Raw genomic sequence first — 13,218 nt, 5'->3', positions numbered from 1 at the left:
CAACACTATCTATTGTTTAAATATATGTATGGGAAAGTATAAAAACGCAATTGTAAGGGGACAATTATGTTGTGGTCGCTTGGAGACAAGGAGAATGGGACCCTACTGGGAGAATGAGGGGATGTCACTGTTGGCTACTCTGTTTTATTTTAAAGACTAAGTAGTATTAGAACATGCTCACAAATGTCCATTCTGGGTGGTGGACTCTTGTTATATTAGTGTATTTCTGCATTTTAAAACGTTTCTTTAAAAGAAAATAAATTAAAATGAAGGACTGCTTCCTTCACTCAAGGGCTAATCTTGCTTGATGGTTTGTGCATGTGTGGTGAATGATACATGGTGTGGTTTTAGGATTTTTTCCCCCTGTCCCTTTGCAAGGAGGAGGAACACCTGACAGGTCCAATGGAGGGTAAGCTCTAGGGAGCTTGCAAAAGCCATATAATACCTGGTCTGCGCCAGCCTGTAGAGACAACAGGTGGACAAGCTGGGGACTTAAATTATCTTTTGGCTCAGTCACTCACAAGCATGGGGTACCCAAGCAATATTTCCATAACATGAAACACCGCTTATTTGCAGGTAAGGCTGTCAAATTTAGAAAAAAATAACAACACAGGATGCTTAACTAAACTTGAATTTCAGGTAAACAATCAACATTGACAAATTATAGTTATGTCCCAAATATTGCATAGAACCTACAACATATTATAAAATATGTCATTTTATAATGACATCCAGATAATATAAATATATTCCCAAATATATTATTAATATAATATAAATATATTATCCCCAAATATATATTCCCAATTATATATAAACATTTATTGTTTATCTGAAATTCAGGTATCCCTGGGCATCTTCTATTTTATCTGGCAACTCTAATTGCAGAGAAACTTGAGGTCTGTCTCCCCGGCAAGACTGTATGAGCCACGAGGAATGGGGCTGTTCCTATTTAGTTTCTTAATGAATCCCAGAGCCTGGCCTATTATACATGCTCAAAAGATTTGTTTAAGAAAACAAATAATGGAGGCTGGCTTAGAATTGATGCTCCCTAAGGATCCTGTCTGGTCTAAAACCATTAGTTTCCACCACCACCCCCACCATGCTTTGATTCAAGAACTCCCCACTGTAGGGTCTTCAGCAGTAAGAAGTCTAAAAAAGATAAAAGTCAGTGAAAATAGCTTAGTTTAGAGGTGTCTGGGTGGCTCAGTGGTTGAGCATGTGCCTTCGGCTCCAGTCATGATCCCAGGGTCCTGGGATTGAGTCCCGCATCAGGCTCCCTGCAGGGAGCCTGCTTTTCCCTCTGCCTGTGTCTTTGCCTCTCTTTCTGTGTCTCTCATGAATAAATACATAAAATCTTTAAAGAAAAAAATAACTTAGTTTAGCACTTGTTAATATCCTCATCCAAAAAACAACCAAAGACTTCCTTGGCCCTCCTTCCCATCACAGACATTGTCAGTTATTAAGAGGCAACAAGCACCTGTATTATCCGGCATGGATGCCTGGTCTGTGTTTCTTTCCTTCTTGAAGACAATATTTCCAAGTTGCAGGACAGATGACACCACTTTCAGTATGGCTAGGGTGAGAAAAAAAAAAAAACAAACAGATAAGACACAGATGTCAACGCTCAGATGTTCAGGAAGTTTAGAGTCTAAAAGGTTTTCCCAATAACTTGACCTTAGAGCCAATCTACATCTTTCTCCCCCAAAGACTCAGTTGTGAGCTCCTAAGTCTAGGAAAAAGGCAAACTAACCTAATTCCCTGCTAACATGGTAGAAAATCTGGCTGGGGGTAGCAACATGTGTTCAGATGGTTCCTAAAAATCTTGGGTTACAAGGGAATACTGTACAGCAGGGGTTGGACCCAATCCATGGAGGAAACCACAGCCCATGAACCAACTCTGGCCCACTGCCTGCCATTGTAAATAAAGTTTTATTGAAACACAGCCACAATCATTCATCTACATGTCGTCAGTAGCTGTTGGATGTTAGAAGGGCAGAACTCAACAGTTGCAACAGAGGTCGTAGGACCCACAAAGTATTTACTATCTGACCCTTTACAGAAAATATTTGTCAACCCCTACAATACAGCAAGGAGAATGAATGATTTACAACCACAAACAATAAAGCTGTTGTATCTCACAAACACAAGCGCTGAACAAACAAGACGCCAAATGCAAATAAGAACAGAACTATGTAAGTCTGCTTACAGAAAGTTCAAGAACAGGAAAAACTCTGCTGTCAGAAGCCAGGAGAATGGTTATCCTTGACTGAGGGAAACTACGAGAAGGGCTATGGAAAGTTCTGGGGAGCTGTTAATGTTCTCTCAGTTAAAATGGGTGCCAGGAGCACAGGTGTATGTGATTAATAAAAATTAATCAAAATGTGCCCTTATGATATATGCAATTTTCTAAATGTAAATTATGTGTCAATAAAAGATGTTTCAAGAGCAAAAAACAAAACAAAACAAAAATCCCTGTGCTGCTTAATATCATCTGGCTGAGTGTACAAGATATTGATGCTAGAATTGAGAAGAAGGGGGAAATTTTTTCCCATTTGTTATCTAGGTGTCTTCAGAAAAAAACAACGTGTTCCCAGGCCCTGGGAACCCTTCAGATGCCATACTCAGCCATGTTAGTGTTAAAATGGCTCCTATGTCTGAAATCCCCACAAGACCATGAGTTACTGGGGGTAGGGGATTGTCCTATCATCTCTGTATTCTCAAAGCCTATTTCAGGGTCCAGACACACATAAAAAGGAAGGGAAGATGGATGGAGGATGCAGGATGGACGGATGGAAGGACAGAAGGATGTATGGGTGGATGGAAGATGGATCATGGATGCATGTATGGAAGGAAAAGAGATGAAGCAATAGATGGATGAGCCAGTGGATGGCATGAGGGATGAGTTGATCAATGGGTTGATGAGTGGATGGACTAATTGATGCATTGACAGATGGATGGATGGAAGATGAACAGATGACTACCTAATGCAAATGCTTGCCTTTAGTTTGACACAGATGCAAATCCCCCAGGGTTCTGGCTTCCAAGAAAATCACTGTGTTCTGGAACAAAGCCTGGAGACCCCAGCCTTTTCTGATTCCTTAGGCCAAATGAAGGGTGACAGCCCTTCCCAACAGCTGTCCTCACACCTCAGGGACTCTGGTCCAGCTCAGCAGGAGGAAGGCCCAGTTACTGACCACCCACCCACCTGCTCCCACTATTACAGAAACCCTTCCTTTCCAAATAAGTAAAGCTTCTTTTGATGGGAAACAATCAAAGCAGCTTCTTTTAACAATACCAAAGGGGCTTTGTAAACTGTTAACTGCTATACTAATAATTTTTAAACTCCAAGTTTAAACTAAGGATTGCTGAAATGCCTACAGAGCCCAGGAAGCAGCCTAACTCAGGGTGGTCTCACTCTTGGCGCTACTGAAATCTGGGGTCAGGTATGTCTTTGGTGAGGGGGCTCCCCCCATGCATTTCTGTAGGATGCTTAGCAGCATCCCTGGTCTCTAACCACTAGGCATCAGGAACGTCTTCTCTCCTGAGGTGTGAGACTCAAAAATGTCCCCTGGAGGGCCAACCACCCCTGGTTGAGAGCTCCTGCTGGTCTAAATGAGCAAAGCAACTTATGGGGACTGTGGGGACACGTGGGGGCCATAACCCTGCCTGAAGGGGGACAGCTCATCTCTAGTCAGGGCTGCGGGGGAGGCAAGCCCAGTGCTGATTTTTCCAAGGTTAATGGAAACCTAGATTCTTACTATAAAATCTATTCATCTTTAAATGTTAGGAGCCCATTTTCTAAAAAGATATTTATTTATTTATTTATTTATTTATTTATTTATTTATTTATTTAAGAGAGAAGAGGGGAGAGGCAGAGGGGGAGAGAGAGAGTCTCAAGCAGACTTCCTACTGAGTGGGGTGAGGGGTGGGGTGGCAGGGGCTTGATCCCAGGACCCTGAGATTTACGAGTCATTTACAACCTGAGCCAAAACCAAGAGTTGGACACTTAACCAACTGTGCCACCCACACCCAGGAGCCAATTTAAAATGACTTTGGGGATGCCTGGGGGGGTTCAGCAGTTGAGCATCTGCCTTCGGCCCAGGGTGTGATCCTGGGGTCCTGGGTTCGAGTTCCACGTCAGGCTCCCTGCAGGGACCTGCCTCTCCCTCTGTGTTTCTCACGAATAAATAAATAAAATGTTTAAAAATAAAAGATAAAATGGCTTTGAAGGCTGTGTAGGCCAATCTCCCTGTGGACTCAGGCCCCATCAGGCTGCTCTTTCTGGTACAGATAATGGGATCACAGAAATGGAAGAATGGCCGCCACACTGAGGCCGCAAGGGATGAACAAACAGAAAGAGCACTGGTGGGCAGCAAAGTGGCAAAGTGGAAGCAGCTACACCAACAGCAAGGGCGGTGAGGGCTGGTGGTCAGGGGCAGTGGCTGAACACCCCAGCTTCACCATGTGGAGCCTCAGTTTCTCTGTCTGCAAAATGGGGCACCTGCTTCACGAAGTTTCTATCAGGGGAAATGGGGCAAGCAAGGAGCATGGTCCAGTGGGTGCCAAACAGTCACCTGCAGTGGGTTGTATGGAGGCCTCCCAAAAGATGCATCCAGTCAGAAACTAGAAATGTGAGCTTACACAGAAAAAAAAGATCTTTGTAGGTGTCATGGAGTTAAGGAGCTCAGATGAATCGTATTGGTGGATTCACTTGGTGGACCCTAAATCCAATGACAGGTGTCTTGGTAACAGAAGAGGAAAGGGTGTGCACAGCGAAAGGCATGGTGACACTGGAGCCTGCAGGGACCCGTGTACAAGCCCAGGAGTGCCAGCCGCCAAGAAGCCAGGACACAGGTGTGGGGCAGATGTTCCCTTAAGGCCTCCAGAAGGAGCAAACCATGCAAACACCGTGACTTTGGACTTTGAAAATCCAAAACTTTGGACTTCTGGCCTCCAGAGCTGTGAGAGAACCTATTTCTGTTGTTTGAAGCCCCCAAGTCTGTGCTCATTTGCTTCAGCAGTCCCAGGGAACCGACACACCACCCTCAGTGCCGAGGAATAGGGACACGGGCTTCCCAACATGGCCTGAGTACTGCCAGCGGCCCACAGGATGGGTGATCTTAGGTGACGTGGTTCTACAACTCCGACTCATTAGGTATTTACTCTAACTTACCAGAAATCATGCAATCAGGACATACAATTAATGATTTTACAAAAATTGTTATTTAGGATAAAACCTGGAGCGTAAGGGCTGTAGAAATCTAGGCCCTGCGCAAAAATATTCAGCAAATGCTAATATGGCTTGGAACCCAGAAGTGGCATCATTTACAAATGATGAAGTCTGGGAAATGGATCTAGACAGTCCCTAGGAGGGGTCTGGGTGCCTGGGTGCTGGAGCTAGCTGCCAGGGGGTTCACTGCCTGGCCCTGTTCTTAGGAGCTGTGTGACCTCAAGTCAGGCATCAGCCTCTCTGGGCCTCTGTTTTGCCATCGGAAAGCCCATAAAAACACTTAGATCCTAGGATTGTCATGAGGAGGAAACGCCTAGCACCCAAACACGGTCGGGACCCAAGAACCACTGGTTGCTGTGATGTCATCATGACTCTAGCCCTACAGTGTCACTAGCTCTCTGTGTGGCTGGCACCTACTTCTCCCCACTGAGCTGCAGGAACCAGAGGGGCTGGTCACCTGGGGCTCCACGAAGCTCCGGGGCTCGCACCTGACCCCCCACCCCCCCAGGCCAGCCCCATTCTCCTCCAGCCTCTCTTGTGGAGCCCTGGGGGTCTCTCTGGAGCTGTAACTGGGGGCTGGCACACACACTGGTCTAGGTCCGAGTCCGACGGGGCATCACTCGTCGCACACGCTCATCCTAACACTCATCTGTGTCTGTGTCCCATCCACGCTGCTCTTCACTTAATGTTTTTCTAGCCATTCACTCACTTCTTCTTCCTGAAGCTTATTTTACTAGGAAACCGTATCGCAAGCGAAAGATGGGTTCCCTTGCCATATAAATAGGAGGCAACTATAGAAATCAATCCAGGGAAAAGGGAACAATATTAGCAAGTTCTAGCAAGATGCTGGGTCCAACGTCTGCTCTGTGTGGTGAAAGGGAGAAGGAGCAAGGACCAGAGGGGGCTGAAGACCTAGTGGGTGCCCAGCTGCTACTCTCTTCTTGAAACTCAACAGGAGAATTGAAAAGGGGCAGAGACGTGATAGTCATCCCGCAGTGGGATTCCATGTCACTGGGATTCCATGTTTTAGAATACACTGGGCTCTTCCTCGCTTTGATTTCCAGACCTTGATTCTGATAGAGATTTTTGAAAGATTTTGTACAGGACAAAAGCCACCTTTCCGCAGACAAAAAAAAAAAAAAAAAAAAAAAACAAAGATGGTGAATCACACAATGGGGTGTGAAGTCCCTGAGACCTGAGAGGGACAACGTGCTGTGTGTCCTCGGGGAAACTCCTTCACTTCTCTGCACCTCAGTTCCTCATGTGCAAATTGAGGATAACAGTGGCCACATGGTTGGGTTCTTTTGATATTAAATAATGCATATCAAGCACTTAGCAATATTGCTTTGTCACTTTAACTACATCAGAAGTATTTCCGCCAGTATGTGTTTTGAAAATGATTTAGAAAGCAATCCTTTTCTTGGAGCACCTGGGTGGCTCAGTTGATTAAGCGTCTGCCATCGGCTCAGGTCATGATCCTGGGGTCCGGGGATGGGGGCCCCTGCTTCTCCCTCTCCTCTGCTTGCTCTCCCTCTCTCTCAAATAAATACATAAAATCTTTTTTTAAAAAAGAAACCAATCATTTTCTTTCTTAAGGCCAAATAATAATGGAATAAATCCTCTCTGATCAACATTTTAGTTTGTTCTGGTTTTTTTTATTATTTTAACACTGGATGTCTCCCCCGCCCCCGCCAAAGAGGCATTAGCAAATGCCTGGCACACAGCAAATACTTAATCATTAGTGGTTTGTGTGTGTGTTTAAAGCACAGATTAGAAGTAAAAATGACTCACATCCCAAATCAAATAAATCACTCTGGGAGAGCCAATGCCATTCAGGAAGGGGTGCTGTTAATATTGGACTCTGATGTGCGGCTCTGGCCAAAATCCACAAACACCATCCATTTGTCCACTGACCCATGGAGCCCGCTTTTTCTGGGGAGGGGAGGCTGCCCCTCGGCGGTGGGGAGCTGCCCCTCCCTGTCTGCTGCATTGCGGCAACCTTACCACTATTCTGGGGCTCCAAAGGGGTGTGGGCGTGGGAAGGGACAAACATTTTCCACAACCTTGTCCTGTGTTCCCAAAAGAGATTAACCTTGAACGCTGGGGCACATCTAACCCAGAAGGACAAGTATTTCTTGAAGCACAGTGTGGAAACCAAGATTATCTCTTTGAGCTTTCTTGATCTCAGGATCAAACATGTTTCCTGGCCATTGGTTGGTGATGCTGATGAACATGGGTCCATGCCCAGAACTGCCTTTCCAGGAGGAACCTGTTAACCCACTGCCTCAGTTTCTCCCCCCACCCCCACCCATCCTGTTCCCCTATGTTCTTGACAAGGCCAACGTCCTATCTCCAGCTCCAACATGGAATAGAGACCATAACATAAGCCACTCAGAGCTTTCCATAACCCTGCATCGTTGTGAATAACTCAGAAATATGACACCAACCTAAGCCAACTGGTAAGAGTCAATAAGACTCTACTCATGGACTCAGGCAGGGAACCCAATCTGTTCTGTTGGACATAAATCCAAAGGAGGTAAGGGCTGGAGCCATGGCAGCCCTTCTGCTGCCAAAAAACTGTAACCCACTTAAAGACAACATTGCTCTGAGACCAAGTTCTAGAGACACAGAACCCATTGTACCTGAAACCCACATCCCTGAACTTTCCAGCTCTGCAAGTGGATCATTTTCCTTTTTGCTTAAGCCAATTTGGGTCGCTTGTAACTGAAAGAGCCCTAACATATGAAGCCACTTTTCTAAAATACCAGTAACCCATCTAAGGTAATATTCATTTTCCTTCTTCTTCTTCTTCTTTTTTTTTTTTTTTTTTTTTTTGAGGGAGTGGAAGCAAGCAGACATCTGTCCTGACCAGAGAAGAGCCTCTAATTAATTCTGGCAGTCCTGAAGGTGTGAATCGAGGTTCCCTCACCAGCACCCAGCCTCCAGGTGTGAAGACTTACACAATTGCTCCTCCTCACTGAAGCCCATGATTGCCATGGCCTCCACTGTTTCCTGGAACATCTCGTCATCCTGGGCGGCCGGGATGGGCACAAAGCCATTGGAGAGGAATGTGTAGTTGTTGAAACCCTCCAAAAGCAAGTCATCTAGAAGGAGACAAAGATGGGGCGGTGATTAGGAAGATGGACTTTGGATATGAGGCAGGAACCTGGTAATGGGTCTGGACCATCATATTTTCATTTCATTTCCCAAGATATACACGGTTTAAAACCTTCCTTCTGTTCCATCCCACAGAAGGCACCACCAGCCATCACCAGCTTCATACAGTGGTGTAGGTTGTGCACTGTCCCAAGGTGTCTGGAACCGAAACCTATGCTTGGCTCCATTTCCTAAGCCATGTTCCCCAACACAGGGTTGCATCTAGCCAGAGGAAGAGATGCCTTTATCTCAGCTGCCCCCAAACACCCTGCCTTTAGGAACAGAGCTGCCTGCAGAGTTAGATAATTATTTATCCATCCACTTAGGAAACTATCACATCATTAATACACATGATTTTAAAAATCAAGTACTACTAAAAGGTTTATAATAAAAACACCATTCCTTGTCCATCCTTTGTCCAATTCCTACCTTACCCTATAGTATTACTTCTACCTTTTTTAGCTGTTCCTTCTGGTACTTAGCACCCTCTCTCTATTTAACAGGCTTAATATAAATTACATATAACACAGGCTTGTATATATGTCATTTTTATGTAGGCTTATATAAATTATAATGTTAATGTTTATATATCACCTATAATTGGCTATTTCTGCATATTCCAAAATGAGATATTATCTAAGGATCCCCTGCAATGGTGGATAAAGATTTAGCTCTCTTACACTGCCTTCCTATACATCTGTTTCTACTCGAGTCAATAAATAAAGTTGATGTCAGGGCTTGTCAAATCTAGTCTGCTGGTTGTTTCCTAAATAAAGTTTTATTGGAACACAGCCACTCGCAGCTCCTTGTCTCTTTTCTAAGTCTGCTTTCATGCTACGGGGGCAGGCAGATTTGAGCAGCTGCCACAGAAATGATGCCCTCCAAACCTAAAATATTTACTATCTGGCCCTTTAGCAAAAACATTTGCCAACTCTGGTTCTATCAGGAAACGTGGTTCTCTGTAAAGTGATTTCTGGGGTTACATTTTGTTGCTACTCTTATTCAGCCCTGCCCCCACATTTATAATTGCTTCTCATTTTCTTGTAGGCTTTGCTTTTAGGACGGCCTCCAATACATCAAGTGTCCTCCTCCAGATAAATCTTTAATGAAGCTGGATTTGATTATGGTTTTGGAGAAAAGTCAATGAGATACTTTTCCTTTTGAACAAAGGTCTTTCACGGGTCAAGTCACTTGGAAGGTGCCTCAGGTTAAATTGACCCAAGACACCAGTTAACTCCAGCCTTTGGATTAGCCGCGATGCCTGATTAAAGTCACAAGGATTTGGGTCTTGGCCAAGATTTCATGATCCAGATTATGGGTAAATTTAGAAATGCTTGATCCTCTCTAAAAGCCTAACCTCTTCCCAGATCTATCAGCAAGAATAAAAATGGCCCCTTGGAATTTCAGTAGTTAGCCTTATCCTTGCCCAATTTCTGGGAGACTAGGGACACAGCACAAAACTGGAGCCCAGATTACCAAACAAGCAAACAGTTGACCTCGGTGCCAAAGACAAGGAGAGACATACACATTTCTCCCTGGGCCACCTCATAATGTCCTGCACTACAGCTGATAATTTACCTAATTTCCAGCGTACAACATCTGTTCAGCATGTATCCCCCTTTTAGTCAAAATTTTGCCCCCTGGGACTCTATTATATGCTCCAGATCACCAAGCATCAGGATTAAACAATGAATGAGGTTCGCCTCCCTAGTGGTGGAAAATTGCAACACACCTCATCACAGCAGAGGCACCAGCGCACACATCCCTTCCGTAGGGTTTCTTCAGCAAAATAACTAACCCTGGGTTCCCAAAAGTGACGAGAAGCAAAGTTTGCGTTGCTATCTTATAATTTTAGTCTTAAAATCATCACTGTATTGACTGGTATGTTCTTTTTTTTTCCAGCTATGTGATCTGTATTTTCTTCTAAGAGTTAGCATGCTCAGAACACATAATTTCCTACTGGAACCTGGTATACAGTAGGTTGCACTTACAGGGAAAAATACTTTCCCTACCGGTGACAGATGTTAACTATACTCATGGTGGTGATCACTTCACAATATATATAAATGTAGAATCATTATGTTGTATACCTGAAACTATGCTATATGTTAGTTATACCTCAAGATAAATATTTTTTCCCTAGGGTGCCTGGGTGGCTCAGTTAAGTATCTGAAGCTTGATTTCAATTTTTAAGATTATTTATTTATTTATTTATTTATTTATTCATGAGAGACACACAATGAGAGAGAGAGAGAGAGAGGCAGAGACACAGGCAGAGGGAGGAGCAGGCTCCATGCAGGGAGCCCGACGTGGGACTCAATCCCAGGTCTCCAGGATCGCACCCTGGGCTGCAGGCAGCTCTAAACCGCTGCGCCATCGGGGCTGCCCTGAAGCTTGATTTCAGCTCAGGTCATGATCTCAGGGTCGTGAGATTGAGCCCCATGTTGGGCTCTGCACTCAGCGGGGAGTCCTCTTAGGATTCTCTCTCTCCTTGCTCTGCTCCTCCCCGACTCGTGTGTGTGTGTCTAAATAAAATCCTTTTAAAAATATTTTCCTTTTTTTAAAAATATTTTCCCCTACAACAGAGGTAAGCAACTATAGCATACTGCCTACTTTGTAAATAAAGTTTTATTGTAATTTAGCTATGTGCACTTGCTGTATATATTGCCTATGGCTGCCTTTGCTTTACAACAGCAGAGCTGAGTAGTTGTGACAAAGCGCCCTCACCTGCAAAAAGCCTAAAAGATGTATTACCTAGTCCTTTACAGATGGCTTGTTGGCCCCTGCCCCATAAAGGCCACTTAAGGTTGATTTCAACACGGATAATGAAAAGTGCTTGGTTTCCCTTCCAGACGCCTTACGAAATTGCATCTTACATACTTCCAAGTTTTGTAAACTGGCAAATACTGCAATTGTCTCTCTCCCTTCTTGGAAGGCAGATTGTATCTAATTGGACTTGATTAGTTAATCAACCAACATCTAATTAGACTAGCTGCTATGTCCCATAGCAGGTGCTCAGTAAATGTGGCCTGAACCAAAGCCACAGTCACTGAAAGGAGATGAGGACTCATACACCTGCCACCCAAAGATAATTATTCCCCTCGGGATCCCTGGGTGGCGCAGCGGTTTGGCGCCTGCCTTTGGCCCAGGGCGCGATCCTGGAGACCTGGGATCGAATCCCACATCAGGCTCCCAGTGCATGGAGCCTGCTTCTCCCTATGCCTGTGTCTCTGCCTCTCTCTCTCTCTCTCTGTGACTATCATAAATTAAATAATAATAATTATTATTCCCCTGGCAGCACGTGAAGCTCTGGTTTAACAGCCAATCTATTAACCTTGGATCATGATAAGTGGGAGAGCTGAACCCCACCCCCCTCCAGTGATGTGTCCTCGTAAGTCACTTACTTTTCATCTTGTCCTTGGCTCCAGCAATCAGGTAGTAAAAGATGTGGAACGTCCTCTCGTCTCTGGCTTGGCGAATCGCTCGGGACTTCTCCAGCAGATCTGGTTTGCAGGGGGAGTTAAGAATTCTGGGGATACCACAGGTGTTCCCCTTGCCAGAACCTACCCTTCCTCCCCAATCCCTGCCTCACCAATTGCAGGGCGGGACATCTCATTTGAGCCTCACAAACTATCCTAGGAAGTAAATGCAAATATTATTTGTATTTTCAACATAGAGAAACAGAGGCTCAGGGAAAGAAGTCATTGTCCAAGAGCACACAGCTAGGAAGTGGCAAAGCAATGTCTGTGGTGGCCAAAAATACCCTGGGGTTTGACTTGCCTCGGGAAGGAGAATGGGAACACAGCCCTAATTCACCTAAGGGGAGAGCCCATTCTGCTGTGGTGCGGCATGGAGACCAGGGGGTCGCGGATTGCAGGGGATGGTACACGGGTGGCTGGGCTGTTGCACCAGATGGATTTCTTCACCCCCAAGTGCAATGTTGTAGGACATTGGGGCAGGCCCACCTGTGCTCTGCAAAGGTGGCAGTCTTGCCTTCCTGGAGACCTAAAACCAGCTAACAGTTGCCTCAGCTGCCCCAACCCACTTCCAACTGCGCATCCTTAGAAGCCTTGTTAAAATCCAGGGGCCAACCCATTGCTGGAACTCTGAGTCTGCAGGTCTGGGGCAGGGCCGGAGGCCTGCATTTCTAACAAGCTCCCGGGTGACACAGGTACTGCTGGCCAGGCTACGTACTTTGCCGGCCACTGATCTAAAGGGCAGAAGCTGAGGCCAGAGGGAGGGCTCTCTGTCCGGGACTTGCCACAAATGTTTGATAGGAAATGAACAGCTGAGAAGTGTGAGTGGGGGCCGGAGAACAAGCTATAAAGCAGACTCTTCCCTGGGCTGGAGGAGGGCTGGCCATGCAGCTCCAAGATCGTGGGGCTCTCAGCCCATAGAGGGCCCCTGGTCTCAGAGAGGCTGGGCTGGTTGGTGGCTGGGGGCCTGCTTCCCCCAGAACACACAAGAAGCTGTTTCCTTACACCTAAAGAACCCGGATTCCACTGGCCCACCAGCACCCATGTCCTGGCATCAGCATCCCAGTGGCAGCTCAGGGCACGGCTGGGTCCTCTGCAGACACTGCATCCCCACCTCTCAGAGTAGGGCCAGAAGTAAATGAGATACTATGTCCCTAGGTCCCAGGCTGGCACCCAATGCACAGTGACCCCTGCGTAAGGTTAACGATCATAAAAATGTCACAACCCTTGGGCCAGAAGAGTTTCAGAATTTGCTAGACTTTGGACAGACCACTGTGGATATATGAGTATCATAGGACACTTTTTTAAAAAGATGTATTTATTTATTTATTCACTCAAGAGACACAGATTGAG

At 45.5% G+C, this 13,218-nt stretch overlaps 1 protein-coding gene across 4 annotated transcripts in view; it reads right to left on the bottom strand.

Moving 5' to 3' along the window:
* MYH11 (myosin heavy chain 11) overlaps positions 1–13,218 on the bottom strand; it is a 115,690-nt gene that overhangs the window by 39,612 nt on the left and 62,860 nt on the right. For all 4 annotated transcript variants that reach the window (XM_038540265.1, XM_038540266.1, XM_038540267.1 and 1 more), the window contains 3 exons: positions 11,794–11,892; positions 8,194–8,337; positions 1,481–1,576 (listed from right to left, as the gene is read on the bottom strand). In XM_038540265.1, the coding sequence (XP_038396193.1) occupies positions 1,481–1,576; positions 8,194–8,337; positions 11,794–11,892 (339 nt within the window). The remainder of the gene's footprint in view (positions 1–1,480; positions 1,577–8,193; positions 8,338–11,793; positions 11,893–13,218) is intronic.

The sequence above is a fragment of the Canis lupus genome, chromosome 6 (genome assembly GCF_011100685.1).
Source record: "Canis lupus familiaris isolate Mischka breed German Shepherd chromosome 6, alternate assembly UU_Cfam_GSD_1.0, whole genome shotgun sequence".
Taxonomy (NCBI): domain Eukaryota; kingdom Metazoa; phylum Chordata; class Mammalia; order Carnivora; family Canidae; genus Canis; species Canis lupus.
This window is presented reverse-complemented; position numbering and strand designations above follow the sequence as displayed.